Source organism: Heptranchias perlo, chromosome 25 (assembly GCF_035084215.1).
Source record: "Heptranchias perlo isolate sHepPer1 chromosome 25, sHepPer1.hap1, whole genome shotgun sequence".
NCBI lineage: Eukaryota > Metazoa > Chordata > Chondrichthyes > Hexanchiformes > Hexanchidae > Heptranchias > Heptranchias perlo.
Window position 1 is genome coordinate 35,300,335 of NC_090349.1, and position 17,291 is coordinate 35,317,625.

General features: G+C 42.6%; 1 protein-coding gene across 4 annotated transcripts in view; it reads right to left on the minus strand.

Annotated features, from left to right (window-relative positions):
* The window catches only part of LOC137342213 (transmembrane protein 248-like), a 36,148-nt gene that overhangs the window by 9,698 nt on the left and 9,159 nt on the right, over positions 1–17,291 (minus strand). For all 4 annotated transcript variants that reach the window (XM_068005995.1, XM_068005993.1, XM_068005994.1 and 1 more), the window contains one exon: positions 962–1,138. In XM_068005995.1, coding sequence (XP_067862096.1) covers positions 962–1,120 — 159 coding nt within the window. In that variant the 5' untranslated portion in view covers positions 1,121–1,138. The remainder of the gene's footprint in view (positions 1–961; positions 1,139–17,291) is intronic.

Consider the following 17,291-nt stretch of genomic DNA (forward strand, 5'->3'; position numbering starts at 1 on the left):
TTTTGGGGAAGGTCACTGGACAGCAATCAGAAATGGAAACCATACCTAATTTCTCACTACCCTATCCAAAGGACAGTGAAAGACATGACTTTCATTTACATAATGTCTTTCACATCCTTAGAACATCCCAAAGTGCTTTGCAGAGCATGAAAGGTGCTACATAAGTGCAAGTTCAACACAAGCTAATGAATTAATTTTGAAGTGTAATCACTATTGTCTTGTAGGCAAACATAGTAGCCATTTTTCAGAGCAAGGTCCCACAAAGAGTAATGGGATAATCTGTTTCTGATGGTATCGGTTGAGGTATAAATATTGGCCAGGGCAACTCCCCTGCTTTTCTTCGAATAGTGCCCTGGGATCTTTTACATCCACCTGGCAGAGCAGACAGGTCTCGGTTTAACATCTCATCTGAAAGAAGATAACTTAAGTGTCAGACAAGATTATGCCCGCAAGTCTGTATTGCAGCTTGAACCCACGACTTTCTGAGATGAGGGGGTACTTAGCTACCACTGAGCCAAGTTTGACAGTGAAACCAATTGTAGTGACACTACTGCCACCACAGCTGAGATCAGCTAATTCAGCATAGATGAGAGATCTTCTGGTCTGTATGTTTTAGTGTTTCAACAAGGGAGTCAATCAGGGAAGCTGATAAGAAAATAAAACTTCAATAATTTCTGTTACAAATATACAGGGTCTAGACAACAAATAACAATCATCAGTTATTTTAATTATGGTGTACAGCTCCTGAAATATCTATATGCCGGTGCACAAATGCAAGGAGAAACTGATTTTGCACATATACACTGTTTTCTCCTCACATTTGCACATGCATGAACACTATGGCAGGCAGAGGGGAAGAAATTAGACCAAAGGACTCCAGTTTGCCAGTAATGTGTAGCATCTAACAATCACGTGTGTAATTTTCACAGACTTGTTTTCTCGGTGCACTTTGTCAGCTTACCTGAGGCACATCAGGGTTTGTGACTTCGTGTGAGCGGATGTAGATCCCGAGACTGAAGAAAGCGATGCCCAAAGAGCTGATGCTCAAAACAAACAAAACCAGTGGTGGCCGGTGGACAACAAAATACTTCACATTCTCCAACAGGTGCCATGTCACCATGGTGACAGCTAGTCACAACTAGATTAAAAAAAAACAAATTATTTACATACATATAAAAAGATTAGACTATGCTGGCTGCATCTGTACATACTGCCCAAAACTGAATTTGTATTGAATGGGAGGATTTGTTTTTTTTCTTGCCCATTTGCTAAATTGTTTTTTAAACCCAGAATTCCCAGCTCTACCTAAGCAGATGACCTGTTCCCAAGACTACAGCACTCGGAGCTGAGGCAGAATGGGCCCTATTTGCTTCATCCTCTGATTTTTCCTTCCTGTGGAGGAGGGTCTATTCTGGGCTCAGATTCTCTTCCCAGTGGCACAGCTGAGACTGGAAATTTGCTGGACGTCGAAAATGGTAACCGTGAACCTGCTTCCCACCTCTCCCTGTGGCACAATCTGTTCAAGCCCCAATGAACTGCACTAATAATCTGCCCATGAAATAAAATTCAATTCTCTTTCTCCCACCACCCCCATTCCATGTCCCAAACATGCTGATTCATGATGAGGTATTACATAGAATGTACAGCCATTCGGCCCAATAGGTCCATGCCAGTGTTTATGCTTCACACGAGTCTCCTCCCTCCCTACTTCATCTAACCCTATCAGCATATGGTATGGATCCACAGGTGCCAGCAGCTACCCAGTTCCTCACCCAAGTGGCCAGACCCCATGTGTCAGTAAGTTATTTGACCATGTTAGAGGGATCACAGCTGTTCCTGCTACCATCTCAATAACATGTCCATGCACCTGCACTTAACAGCAAGGGTCAGTGGGCACCAATCAAATGCAGGTTCCTGGTTTGATTTTTCTCCTCCAACATCTGAGGTTACTGAAGCCAATTGTAGCATTCCTGTTGCTGCCCAATCAGAGATCAGCTAATTCAGCATGGATTAGGGATTAAACATGGGAGATTCCTGATTTGTATGGATCAGTATTATTACTCACTAAACCACCAGGGCAGCTCAGACTTCAATTTCAGTCCTATACTGTGTGCCTCACATTCCTTTCTTTTCAAATAATTTTTCAATCGTCCTGAACAAAAAGGAAAGAATTATTTCAAGAAATATTCTTCTTCTAAAACCCTCATTACAGGAGATGTCGATCCATTGTCCTTGCCAAATGGTCAATGGTTAATGACTAGTTCTCAATACTCACTGCAGCAACAAAGGTGTTAATATTGGTTCGCCCCATTGGTTCAGTTGGTAAAGGTAGTGTGTAATAAAGCCATACTAGACCACAAGATTCCACACTGTGCTGAGTGAGCTGATTTCTGCCAGGGGTGAAGGAGGATTGTTAGGGAAGTGTCCCTGAGCTAAGGAAAGGAAATTCAACCAGTCTTCCTACTCCCAATTACTATGCAGTGACCTCTGCTGAAATACGCATGTTTGCAAACTTTGGCTGAGGACAGGATCAGGCTTGGCTGTGATGCCTCTCACAGTCAAATACCATGCTGACACATAGGCTCAGCAATGAAGAATGGCCAATTGAGACAGGTATCCGCATGTGTGGAACCATAGCTCAGCAGGAATCAGCACTTCGAGGAGACGCGGTAAGGAGAAAAATGTGTTTGTGAAAAAATCTGTAGCAACTTGCTGATTGAAGGAAGCTCAATGTGTTGACAAGCAGTGTCAATATCAAGGCTCTTGCAATTGCAAAACACATCTGTCTTTCTCTGCATGTTGTGGATTATTTTGTATTTGTGGGTATTGTATCAGCCTAAAATATTTTAAAAGACTTAAGGAAATAATTTTTACGAGTCTTCTGGGATTTTCTTTTTTTAAAAAAGAGATTCTTTAAACGATTGGAATTTAAGCAGATCCCAGTCTTTGAAGAGGTCAAGATTCTTACAGTTTAGGAAAGTAGCTGAGACATATGGCAGCCAAAATAGTAGTGTCGTTTTAAGTCAGCTCTTCCAAGCAACAAGCTTGTCCAAAAGTTCCAAATCAGGCAGCAACATACTTCTGAACACCAAATGGCCTTGGGGTATTTAAGTATGACTGGGGACGGTGATCTGACTGTAAACCGAATCAAAGAAGAGGACAGTTTGAGGTTACACTTTGCCCATTACTGCTTCCTTTTCTCTTGTGCTCTTCTCAGTCACAGCAACTCTCTCAGCTGTAGAATGGTGGAAAAAAAACTAGACCGACCACAAAGCAGATCCCATCAGACAAACTTCACTGCAACCCATGTAACCGTTATACTTTCTGCACCTGGGTCACTGCAGTTTGGTCTGTAGCACAGATAGCCTTGCACTGACATGACAACCAAATCTGTGCCCCTCCCCCCAAAAGCAGTAATGTTTTCATCATAAAAACACAATCGTTGAAAAAGGTCTGTAAAGCACAAAATATCAGTTTCCACTTGGTTGCTTCGCATGCTGCTGGGACAGACACAATACTTATCACTTTAACAGTGTGGTCTTTGTGAAATCAGAGTCTGATCCTTGGATTGAGGATCACCTGACATCCAATCCAATCAGGATTTCTTAATATCCAATTCCACCAGTATAATTCCTGTTGTCTTAAGAAATTGAAACTCCCAAATTTACACTCTTATCTCAATTTCCCCACAGACCAAGTCTATATAAGGAAAGTTTTTAAAAAATGTTATACAACCTACACTCCTATTTATACACAAGATAAATTTTCTTGGAAAACTGATACATTGCTTGAATATTTCTTCCAGCTCCTCTCTTGAATGCACTGAATCATGATAAAATATGCTTCCACTGGCACCAACAACCCTCCAGTACCTCCAAGTGTCCATTCTTCATGTAGGAATTTATAGAGTGAGTACTGGCAGGCTTATAGAGTGTTAGAGCTGGTCATCACCTGACACACACTTTCAGCAAGAGTCACTAGATATTGATCAGCGGGTGGGGGAAGAGTCTTGACTGTTTTTTCCCAACCTAGCCCAAGACATGGAGGCCAACTGTAGGCCCCCTATCTCTGCCCTTGTAGAGATCAACAAACAGCACAAACCAGGGATCAAACATAGGACCTTCCTCCATGCCACACCACATGGTTACTTTACCCACTGAGCTATCGCAAAAAAGGAGTAATTCTAAACAAAAGGAAACGTCTCTGACTGGGTTCCTGAAGCCAGCAGTTCTGTGGAACGTGACATCCATCCATTTAGACTGGGAGCTGGCCTCTATAAGTCTGGTGGGAGACTAAAGAGCAAATTATGGGACCAGTTGCCTGCATCTACGTTACTAAAGCCAATTTTGTGGATCTATGATGCTGTCAGGATAAAGAAGCTGGAATTTTTACGCCATAGGTTGCAGGTGACAAAAGTAGACCTACATATTCGCAGTAACTTGCATTCTATAGTATAAAAGTTCTTTCAGACACAAGTGTACAGATATTTTCCATTAGAACATTTACGATACTGCGATATTCCATACATGTCCCTTTTAAAGAATGTGGGACAATGGTGATCGTCTGTTTTTCTGTATAATGAACAGAGCCAAATATTTAGTGACCAAATAAGTCAAATTTTGCTTTTATTACATGGGATTCTGTGATTGTTACTGATGTTTTGGTTGAATTCCATGATCCCTTCCATTTTTCAGTAAAAACCATAACCTTGATTATGAATATTTCCAGTTACCATTACCAAAACCTGCTCTCCTACTCAGAAAAAGGCTACACAATTTCATAACATCATTGTAGTTATATTATCTTGTGCCAAATGTGTTTATAGTAAATTATGTACAGAAAATATTCGACTGATTTAGTTAGACAAGTATTGGTATCCCAGTTACCCAAGGCACATACTAAAACACATATTACTAAAAGCTACCAGTCCTTTTGAAGGCTGTTATATAATTACTGGACCAAATCTATCCATCTATTAAAACATTTTGTGTTATTAAAACATTATATCTGTCAATTTGATCAAGTTCAATTGATCTTCTGATAGTCTTTCATTGACAGGACTGTCAACCAGTGAAGAGAGAGATGTGACAAGAGCCCAGACAGCTAAGACTTTTCACAAACCACAAACAAATGATAATGGTCAGAGCTACTACCAAAAAGGTTTTCAGCAACTGCTTTTTACACCCCAGATAGGGGCCACAGTGAAGAACAGATGTTAAGAATTAGTTATCACATTCTAATACAGCGTATTGCCACAAACAGCAGGAGACCCATAGGTGTTTTTTTAAAAAGGGTCAAAAACATCTTTTATATCTGCCTTTATATTTTTTTCTCCTTTTTCTGATTCTTTTCGATAGTGGAGGTGTCGCAGTTGCTAGAGGTTACTCATTTCTGATTTTCCCTTTGCACCTCCATCTTACGAAAATGCAATGTATCCCCTCCCCTTACATGCTCTGCTCAATACTATGTGGAACTTTGAGTTTCCCAAATACTTAATGGGCAAATGCACTGTCTGGTGTGGTACCAACTCATACAAACCAAGGAGGCTCCTGGTTCAATTCCTGATCTGTACTCAGTTAAGTGATCTCAGCTGAGATAGCAAGTGTGGTGCTACAACTGGCCTTACCACCCCAGGGCTGAAAAGGTTAATAAAATCAGCCCAGATTTCTACCCCCGATTGTAGTCCAGTAATTCCAGCTGGGAAGTGTGCAGTGTCCTTCATGGTAAAGTGGCCTGCAAATATTCAATGTCTAGAATAGCAACATGGGAGAGGTAACAGAGGTGAAATCTAGGACCGTCCTCATATTTCTTTCTAAAATAAATTCCTCAATTTACCATCAAATTTCAATTGTAGGATCAAAGGTCAGTTCTCCATGCGGCAGGTTGGATATTCACCTGATAGCAGATGAATATGAATGACAGTCCTGGCTTGGATTTGACCAACTCTCTTCCTTTATAGTTACTGGATTGCACTATGCTCCACCATTTATTTACAGTGGGTTCTCAAAGCTTCATAAAAGCTCATAAACAGGCTGAGTGATATTGCCCCTCCCCCACTCCCTAAGGTTTACCACATGGAAAATTTACTTCCAGAGCTTCAGCACAACCTGATAGACTTTCCTCAGAGGGCAGGGACTATCAGCTGGGGAAAAAAAACAACAACCTGCAGAACTCAAGCAGAATCAAAGCACAAATCCAATCATCGTATAATTTAGCATCAGTGAAATTAAAACTTAACCTCAGGCTCTAGGACACCTGATGTAGAATCAGTATGGGTGGAGGTAAGAAATAACAAGGAGCTGAAAACACTGGTGGGAGTAGTTTATAGGCTCCCTAGTAGTTATTTCTTGAATGATACTCTGTCCAACAGTATAAGAGCAACTTGTAACAAAGGTAATGCAGTTATCGTGGGGGACTTTAACCTTCATATTGACTGAGCAAATCAAATTGGCAAAAGTAGTTTGGAGGACGAGTTCATGGAATGCATTCGAAACAGTTTCCTAGAACAATACATCATGGAACCAAGCAGGGAACAGGCTATTTTAGATCTTGTTTTGTGCAAGAGGCAGGGTTAATTAAGAATCTCATAGTAAGGGATCCTCTGGGGAAGAGTGATCATAATATGATAGAATTTCACATTGAGTTCGAGAGTGATGTACTTAAGTCCGAAACTAGAGTCTTAAACTTAAACAAAATCAATTACATAGGTATGAGGGGCGAATTGGCTACGGTTGATTGTGAAATTAGATTAAAAGATATGATGGTAGATAAGCAATGGCAAACATTTAAAGAAACATTTCATAATTCTCAACGAACATACATTCCATCGAGAAATAAAAACTCCACGGGAAAGTGATCCATCCATGGCTAACTAAAGAAGGATAGTATTAGGGTACGGTACGGTGGCATATTGGTTATGTTACTGGACTAGTAATCCGGAATCATGAGTTCAAATCCCGCCATGGCAGCTGGGGAATTTAAATTCAATTAATTAAATAAAATCTGGAATTAAAATACTCGTATCAGTAATGGTGGCCATGAATGTACCGGATTGTCGTAAAAACCCATCTGGTTCACTAATGCCCTTTAGGGAAGGAAACCTGCCTTCCTTACCCGGTCTGGCCTATATGTGACTCCAGACCCACAGCAATGTCGTTGATTCTTAATTGCCCTCTGAAATGGCCTAGCAGGCCACTCAGTTATAAAATCTCGCTAAAAAAAGTTACAATAAGAATAAAACCGAACGGACCACCCGGCATCAGAACACTAGGCACCGGACACGACAAAGGCAAACCAAGCCCAGTCGACCCTGCAAAGTCCTCCTCACCAACATCTGGGGACTTGTGCCAAAATTGGGAGAGCTGTCCCACAGACTAGTCAAGCAACAGCCTGACATAGCCATACTCACAGAATCATACCTTTCAGCCAACATCCCAGACTCTTCCATCACCATCCCTGGGTATGTCCTGTCCCACCAGCAGGACAGACCTACCAGAGGTGGCAGTGCAGTGATATACAGTCAGGAGGGAGTGGCCCTGGGAGTCCTCAACACTGACTCCAGACCCCATGAAATCTCATGGCATCAGGTCAAACATGGGCAAGGAAACCTCCTGCTGATTACCACCTACCGCCCTCCCTCAGCTGATGAATCAGTCTTCCTCCATGTTGAGCACCACTTGGAGGAAGCACTGAGGATAGCAAGGGCACAGAATGTACTCTGGGTGGGAGACTTCAATGCCCATCACCAAGAGTGGCTCCGTAGCACCACGACTGACCGAGCTGGCCGAGTCCTGAAGGACATAGCTGCCAGACTGGGCCTGTGGCAGGTGGTGAGCGAACCAACACGAGGGAAAAACTTACTTGACCTCGTCCTCACCAATCTACCTGTCACAAATGCATCTGTCCATGACAGTATTGGTAGGAGTGACCACTGCACAGTCCTCGTGGAGACGAAGTCCCATCTTCCCACTGAAGACACCATCCAACGTGTTGTGTGGCACTTCCACCATGCTAAATGGGACAGATTCAGAACAGATCTAGCAGCTCAAAACTGGGCATCCATGAGGCGCTGTGGGCCATCAGCAGCAGCAGAATTGTATTCCAGCACAATCTGTAACCTCATGGCCCGGCATATTCCTCACTCTACCATTACCAACAAGCCAGGGGATCAACCTTGGTTCAATGAGGAGTGTAGAAGGGTATGCCAGGCGTACCTAAAAATGAGGTGCCAACCTGGTGAAGCTACAACACAGGACTACATACATGCTAAACAGTGGAAGCAGCATGCTATAGATAGAGCTAAGCAATTCCACAACCAACGGATCAGATCAAAGCTCTGCAGTCCTGCCACATCCAGTCGTGAATGGTGGTGGACAATTAAACAACTAATGGGAGGAGGAGGCTCTGCAAACATCCCCATCCTCAATGATGGCAGAGTCCAGCACGTGAGTGCAAAAGACAAGGCTGAAGCATTTGCAACCATCTTCAGCCAGAAATGCCGAGTCGATGATCCATCTCGGCCTCCTCCCGATATCCCCACCATCACAGAAGCCAGTCTTCAGCCAATTCGATTCACTCCACGTGATATCAAGAAACGGCTGAGTGCACTGGATACAGCAAAGGCCATGGGCCCCGACAACATCCGGGCTGTAGTGCTGAAGACTTGTGCTCCAGAACTAGATGCACCTCGAGCCAAGCTGTTCCAGTACAGCTACAACACTGGCATCTACCCGACAATGTGGAAAATTGCCCAGGTATGTCCTGTCCACAAAAAGCAGGACAAATCCAATCCGGCCAATTACCGCCCCATCAGTCCACTCTCAATCATCAGCAAAGTGATGGAAGGTGTCGTCGACAGTGCTATCAAGCGGCACTTACTCACCAATAACCTGCTCACCGATGCTCGGTTTGGGTTCCGCCAGGACCACTCGGCTCCAGACCTCCAGACTTGGTCCAAACATGGACAAAAGAGCTGAATTCCAGAGGTGAGGTGAGAGTGACTGCCCTTGACATCAAGGCAGCATTTGACCGAGTGTGGCACCAAGGAGCCCTAGTAAAATTGAAGTCAATGGGAATCATGGGGAAAACTCTCCAGTGGCTGGAGTCATATCTAGCTCAAAGGAAGATGGTAGTGGTTGTTGGAGGCCAATCATCTCAGCCCCAGGGCATTGCTGCAGGAGTTCCTTAGGGCACTGTCCTAGGCCCAACCATCTTCAGCGGCTTCATCAATGACCTTCCCTCCATCATAAGGTCAGAAATGGGGATGTTCGCTGATGATTGCACAGTGTTCAGTTCCATTCGCAAATAATGAAGCAGTCCGAGCCCGCATGCAGCAAGACCTGGACAACATCCAGGATTGGGCTGATAAGTGGCAAGTAACATTCGCGCCAGACAAGTGCCAGGCAATGACCATCTCCAACAAGAGAGAGTCTAACCACCTCCCCTTGACGTTCAACGGCATTACCATCGACAAATCCCCCACCATCAACATCCTGGGGGTCACCATTGACCAGAAACTTAACTGGACCAGCCACATAAATACTGTGGCTACAAGAGCAGGTCAGAGGCTGGGTGTTCTGCAGCGAGTGACTCACCTCCTGACTCCCCAAAGCCTTTCCACCATCTACAAGGCACAAGTCAGGAGTGTGGTGGAATACTCTTCATTTGCCTGGATGAGTGCAGCTCCAACAACACTCAAGAAGCTCGACACCATTCAGGACAAAGCAGCCCGCTTGATCGGCACCCCATCCACCACCCTTCACCACCAGCGCACAGTGGCTGCAGTGTGTACCATCCAAAGGATGCACTGCAGCAACTCGCTAAGGCACCTCCCAAACCCGCGACCTCTACCACCTAGAAAGACAAGAGCAGCAGGTACATGGGAACAACACCGCCTGCACGTTCTGGAAGGGAGTTCCAGGATTTTGACCCAGCGACGATAAAAGAACGGCGATATGTTTCCAAGTCACACACCATCCCGACTTGGAAACATATCGCCGTTCTTTTATCGTCGCTGGGTCAAAATCCTGGAACTCCCTTCCTAACAGCACTGTGGGAGAACCTTCACCACACGGACTGCAGCGATTCAAGAAGGCGGCTCACCACCACCTTCTCAAGGGCAATTAGGGATGGGCAATAAATGCTGGCCTCGCCAGCGATGCCCACATCCCATGAACGAATAAAAAAAAAAATTAGGTTAAAAGAAGAGGCTTATAATAAGAATAGTAAGTCTGAGGATTGGGAGAGTTTCAAAAACCAACAAACCATGACTAAAAAATTGATAAAGAGGGAGAAAATAGAATGAGAGTAAACTAGCAAGAAATATAAAAATACATTGTAAGAGCTTCTACAAGTATATAAAAAGGAAGAGAATAGTGGAAGTAAACAAATGTGGGTCCCTTCGAGGCTGAGACAGTATAAATTATAATGGGGGAATAAGGAAATGGCAGAGACGTTGAACAGATATTTTGTGTCTGTCTTCACAGTAGAAGGTACAAAGAAAATACGAGAAATAGTGGGGAACCAAGGGTCTAATGAGAGTGAAGAACTTAAAGAAATAAATATTAGTAAAGAAATTAAAGGGACCAAAAGCCAACAAATCCCCAACACCTGACGGCCTACATCCTAGGGTTCTAAAAGAGGAGGCTGTAGAGATAGTGGAAGCATTGGTTGTGAACTTCCAAAATTTCCTACATTCTAGAACAGTCCCAGTGGACTGGAAGTTAGCAAATGTAACACCGCTATTCAAGAAAGGAGGGAGAGAGAAAACAGGGAACTACAGGCCAGTTAGCCTGACATCAGTAGTAAGAAAAATGCTAGAACCTATTATTAAGGACGTGGTAACAGGCCACTTAGAAAATCATAATATGATTAGACAGAGTCAACATGGTTTTATGAAAGGGAAATAATGTGTGACAAACCTATTAAGAGTTTTTTGAGGATGTAACTAGCAGGGTAGAAAAAGGGGAACCAGTGGATGTAGTATATTTGGATTTTCAAAAGGCATTCGATAAGGTGCCACACAAAAGTTTACTACACAAGATAAGGGCGCATGGGGTTGGGGGTAATATATTAGCATGGATAAAGGATTGGTTAACAGTCAGAAAACAGAGAGTAGGAATAAACGGGTCATTTTCAGGTTGGCAGGCTGTAACTGGTGGGGTGCCGCAAGGATCGGTGCTGGGGCCTCAGCTATTTTACAATCTACATTAATGACTTACACGAAGGGACCGAGTGTAATGAATCCAAGTTTGCTGATGATACAAAGCTAGGTGGGAAAGTAAGCTGTGAGGAGGACACAAAGAGTCTGCAAAGGGATATAGATAGGTTAAGTGAGTGGGCAAGAAGGTGGCAGATGGAGTACAATGTGGGGAAATGTGAGGTTATTCACTTTGGTAGGAAGAATAGAAAAACAGAATATTTTTTAAATGGTAGGAAACTATTAAATGTTGGTGTTCAGAGGGAATTGGATGTCCTTGTTCATGAAATACAGAAAGTTAACATGCAGGTACAGCAAGCAATTAGGAAGGCAAATGGTATGTTGGCCTTTATTGCAAGGGGGATGGAGTACAAGAGTAAGGTAGTCTTGCTGCAATTGTACGGGGCTTTGGTGAGACCACACCTGGAGTACAGTTTTGGTCTCCTTACCTAAGGAAAGATATACTTGCCTTAAGGTGGTGCAACAAAGGTTCACTAGATTGATTTCTGGGATGAAAGGGTTGTCTTATGAGGAGAGATTGAGTAGAATGGGCCTATACTCTCTGGGGTTTAGAAGAATGAGAGGTGATCTCATTGAAACATATAAGACTCTGAGAGGGCTTGACAGGGTATATGCTGAGAGGCTGTTTCCCCTGGCTGGAGAGTCTAGAACTAGGGAGCAGTCTCAGGATAAGGGGTCAGCCATTTAGGACTGAGATGAGGAGAAATTTCTTCACTCAGAGGGTTGTGAATCTTTGGAATTCTCTACCCCAGAGGGCTGTGGATGCTCAGTCGTCGAGTATATTCAAGACTGAGATTGATAGATTTTTGGACTTTAAGGGAATCAAGGGATATGGGGATCGGGCAGGAAAGTGGAGTTGAGGTCGAAGGTCAGCCATGATCTTATTGAATGGCGGAGCAGGCTCGAGGGGCTATATGGCCTATTCCTACTCCTTATGTTCTTACGTACATTGCCCTGGAGGAAGTAGCAAATTCTTATTTGTAAGTAATACCATGGTTCCACACAACAGGAAGAGCTGGAAACAGCTCTTAGGCCTCCACAAAAGCCAAACTATAGCCAGCTGCTGAAAGGTATGAAAAATGGTTTGAGATGGCTGGCTCTCCAATTTTCCTTCCCTCTACATGGGGAGCAGATGATCGCCACAAAGCCTTTGGTAGCATGGCTAAGATGAGGAAATCATGGTGTACAAAATAGGTTTATATCTGCCATTCCCTCCCATTTTGTGTACAGCATGTTGAAATTCAAATATGCTGTGAAACTGCATTTGTTTCATTCAGCAAAAGGCTTCCTTCAGTGTTCTCCACATTCCCTTGTTCTCTTCGAGACATGTGCAAATCATGGCTAACAGGGTCTATGAATTGCCCAGTCCCTGGGTCTGGCTGTTTTTCAGTGAAACTAGCCAGAAGGCGTCTGGTACACTCCCAGTGGGGAAGTGCCTGGCTCCCACTTACTATTGTCAACAACATACAGCAGCTTAACCATTGTAAATACATCCCGAGGTGTTTCAAAAAGTGGGGGTCAGACCCAAGCAGGAGTAGAAAGAGTTAGCAGAGGTGGCTGAAGGTATGGTCAGAAATCAGCGACTCAGCAGTGTGAGGGATGTGTAAATCCACATCTACAATATTATACTGATCATTGGTGTGGTAACATACTGTGGCACTGTGCTTCTATCATCCTATTCCACCATATTTCTAATTCTTTGTGCTTGACACTTACACCTGCTCCATCCAATCCCATTTAAAGCTGCATCACTAAGATTTTGCAGAATTGCATCTGCCCTGACATATAGGGCATAGCTAAAGATTGTTACCGCCATTCTGGCAGCAGCCATAACAAAAATATTCACATTCTTCGAGTGGAAGTTAATTTTAATTAATTGATGTGCATCTGCGTATCTCTCTCTCTCTCTCTCTCTCACTCACTCACACACACACACACACAACCCAGTGGCTAAAGACAATGAAATAAGAGCAAGACAAGTCTGTGATAATACTTGAGTGACCTTAAATGCCAATAGAACTCCTGTAAGTGTGTTATGGCCTATGTTACACAATGCGCTATTCTGTGAAAGTTTACAAGTTTGATCATCTACCCGAGAGTCCGAAGGCAGCTGCTATAGTGTGTAGAGACTATTACATTATCATTTGGCAGCGAAGTGGTAGTGAGGGACACAGGTTCAATCCCCATTGCCAATTAATTCACAATCTCAGCTGTGCTGATGTGGGAGGTGCTGAGAGAAGCCAGATGCTTCCCAGTAGGGGAGAAGAGAGAAACCTGAGGACAGTTGTTTCTAGGCCACTGCTGTGTGTCCCACTCCAGTCCCTCTGTCTGGCTCATAAGTGGTATGGACAAAGTAGTGGGAGCAAGTCCTATTGGCCAGGAATGTGCACAGTGAACACATAAAACTAACATTATTGTATAACGCTAGTGGTGAATTAGGCTGGTGATGTAAATGTTGTCTCCTGATCAATACGCTTTCAGGTTTTGTCACAAAGTTTTATCCTAAGCCATGTGGCACTACTTCTTCGAGCATTGAAAATCCTCCACAATGGAGAAGCAAATTACCAAACATCATTGCAATGGCAAGAAAACAAATTTTAAAGAAAAATCACTATGTTAAAAGGAATCATTCAGTGAATTTAAAATTGTACTCCAATTTCAGGGTACTAACAGCCTGAACCACTGAAGTTTTGTTCTTGAGCTTTATGACATTGCTTCAACCTTCAACTGAATGTCCATCTTTCAATTTTTTTTTTCGTTAATCAACTGTTGATTAGTACTCAATGAACTTGCAGTAAAATTATATCACTGTTGTTAACCCCACAGGTAAAGATAGCTGTGTGGGGATAGGATGATGGTACAGAGTAGGGAAAATCAGAGAAGAAAAAAGGAAGAAAATATAAAATAACCCACAAAGCAAAAGATATATTGTTGTAACCATTGCAAATGTTATTGACACCACAATGCTTGTTTTAAAAAATAAGTAAAAACTGACATTAAAAAGAAAAACTGAAAATGCTGTTTGTTGAAATAAAAACAGAAAATGCTGGAACTTTTCTCTTTCAGACATCGACAGGTGTATTTATAGCATCATCTCTTATTTCATCAGCCAGTATTCAGTTTTCCTTTTTGTTTTTCAAGCATCAGTTCAGAAACTATCACTATCAGAGTGGAGGAAAACATGATGATATCACTGCTTTTATACTAGGTTTAGGGGTGTCCTACTATCACCAGCTCATGACACTTGGGTCCCCTGCAACCAGCAGCAATGCCAAAATAAACCTGGGAAATATTTCATTAAGGCCAGCAACTACGTATCCACCAAGTTTACTTTGGAGTTGCCACCAGCTGCACAGGAAACATGTCAAGAGCTGACAGCAGTAGCATGCACTAAAGCCAATGTAAAAGCAGTTATAAATACAAAGAAGATCTAGTCACAATGGATCTTCAATTTTTTTTGGTCATTTTATATTTAATTGCCCAAAATTCATTGCTTGTAGGAGAACTATGAAATAATGTTAACCTGGTTTTTGTTATGATGGATATATCACTAAGGCTTTGTGAAGTCTTGGGCTTCATTCATTTCAGTAAAATTGCAGAGACAAGACACGTCTACACAAGCAGAAATCAGAGCAGGACTCTGGGTGGGCAATTTTTACATAACTTCCAGCAGACATTGATAAAGGCCTAAGAGCAGGTTGCTCCATCCCTTCCCCCAGTCTCAGCTGAGCTAAGGTGTGCAACTCAGTTTCAAATTCTATTTTCTTTCTATAAAATTGCTAGGCTGGGGATATGAATCCTTTACCATCAACCTCACTGAGAGAAGTCACAGGATTTATACTATCACCTCTTACAGAGTGCTTGGGCTTGGGTTCATGCAAATCGCTACAGTGAGTTCCTAATTTCTGGCATGTCTTCGTGACTAGCAAAGGAAAGGGAATGGAGGATCTTTTCCTGAAGGAGGTGGGATAAACAAGAGGACGAGTGCATTTATCCAAAGCTGTTAGGTGCAGAATAAAAATAAATTACACTAGCAAGACCTCTGTGTTGCTCCTTATGGGTAGTTCCTGGTCTCGAGCACGGTTGTAATGTTTAGTTGCTAACCTGACCTGCGCCTCCAAGGTCACTGCTCTAAATAGTCAAATGCAGGTAACAATTGTATCTATTTCAAATATTGTTTTCCATCTGTAACTAAGTATGACACTTTGGAATGTGACATCCAGTGACGGTTGCACACTAGATGCAAAATATATACTGAATTTGTTTCATACACTGCACAGTATGGAGTATGCATGGTATGAAGAAGATACACGCATGGACTCACCGAGTGGTAGGACTGTCTGCCCATCAGTCTAATCCTGAAACCTATGCCAGAGAGTTTGCTCAAAAGCCTGGATTGATCGAGAGTGCAGAATCTGCCCCTAGGTGTTTTTTCCAATTCTACCTCTGACCCCGAATGTAAAAATGGTCTATATATGACTACACTTCTAGGGTACGATTTCTAGCATTTGCCTCTGAAAGTACACAGAATTCTGCGACTGCTATTCCTGTAGTGGACAGATTATCAAACACACATATTTCATTTGATACATGTCTTAGAATTACCAATGTATTGCACAGGAACAAATCACACAGAGCTAGGTTCTAAAAAAGACATAGTCGGAGTAGCTATGTAAATAAAGTTATTTTCCTCTTATTTTTGTTTTGATAAGTGCAGATGTTAACCAGCAAAGGTTCTTTTTTAAAAAAAAACTTCAATAGACTTCAAACAGTCTTAGATCATAGATATCACCAAAGAACAGCCCTAGAAATGCAACACATTAAACAACATGCAACTAAAACCTCACAAATGAACATGTACACAAAGTAGTAAACACACACCTAGCATTAAATGCAAACCAATCACTGGGTCACACGTTAAGCAAGGATTCAGGATCTTCAGCCAACCGGAATGCACCAGCTGTGCTCCCAAACACTCTGATACACGTGGGAACATTGGAAAACCACAATGCAAAACTGTGCTGAGATTCCTCACAGTATGAATCCCACTGGAACTAAATATATTTGAATAATACAGGGGCGTATAAATGTTATTGAATTATTATAGTTGCACGCGTGATTGCTAACCCATTTACCAAAAAAACCTTACCTACTTACTATCCTTAGATATTTACACATGCTCAATGGGCATTAGTGTCTAGAAGGAAAATTGAAATATTATAATTGAAATTTCTAGCCTGTTCTGAGTTGGCTGTTCTCAGTTGGGACAGGGCTACAAAGGGGAAAGTCAGCCAGATATTGCACTCTTGATCCCCATCCTGTGATTTCAGCTGAGCAGTGCATGTGTGTGGACATCAATTGAGCAGAGGATTGGTATCAATCAGTGTGATGCTTCCCATGATTTAATAACTTGCTAAAATGTTTAGCCTCACATAGGCAGGGATAGAGGATGGCAGCTGGTGCTTTTGAAACCTTATCCAGCACGACTCAGCATCTTCAGAAAAGGAGGGGAGAAAATTGTAAGAGAATTTATTTTAAAGAAATATACAATATAGTTTTAGTAATAAAATATCCACAGATTTACAGAAATATTTTGCAGATGTAGGATTTTACATGAAGTGTGGTAAATAACAAGTAAACAAATTATTACATAAGACATAAGATTACATAAGAAGCAGGAGCAGGACTAGGCCACAAGGCCCCTCGAGCCTGCTCCACCATTCAAGATCATGGCTGATCTTCTACCCTCAACTCCACTTTCCCGCCCTATCCCCGTATCCCTTGATTCCATTAGTGTCCAAAAATCTATTGATTTGAGTCTTGAATATACTCAATGACTGAGCACCCACAGTCCTCTGGGGTAGAGAATTCCAAAGATTCACAAGCCTCCGAGTGAAGAAATTTTGCCTCATCTCGGTCCTAACTGGCCGACCCCTTATCTTGAGACTATGACCCAATCCTCTAGACTCTCCAGCCGGGGGAAACGGACTCTCAGCGTCTACCCTGTCAAGCCCTCAAAGAATTTTATACATTTCAATAAAATCACCTCTCATTCTTCTAAACTCCAGAGAAT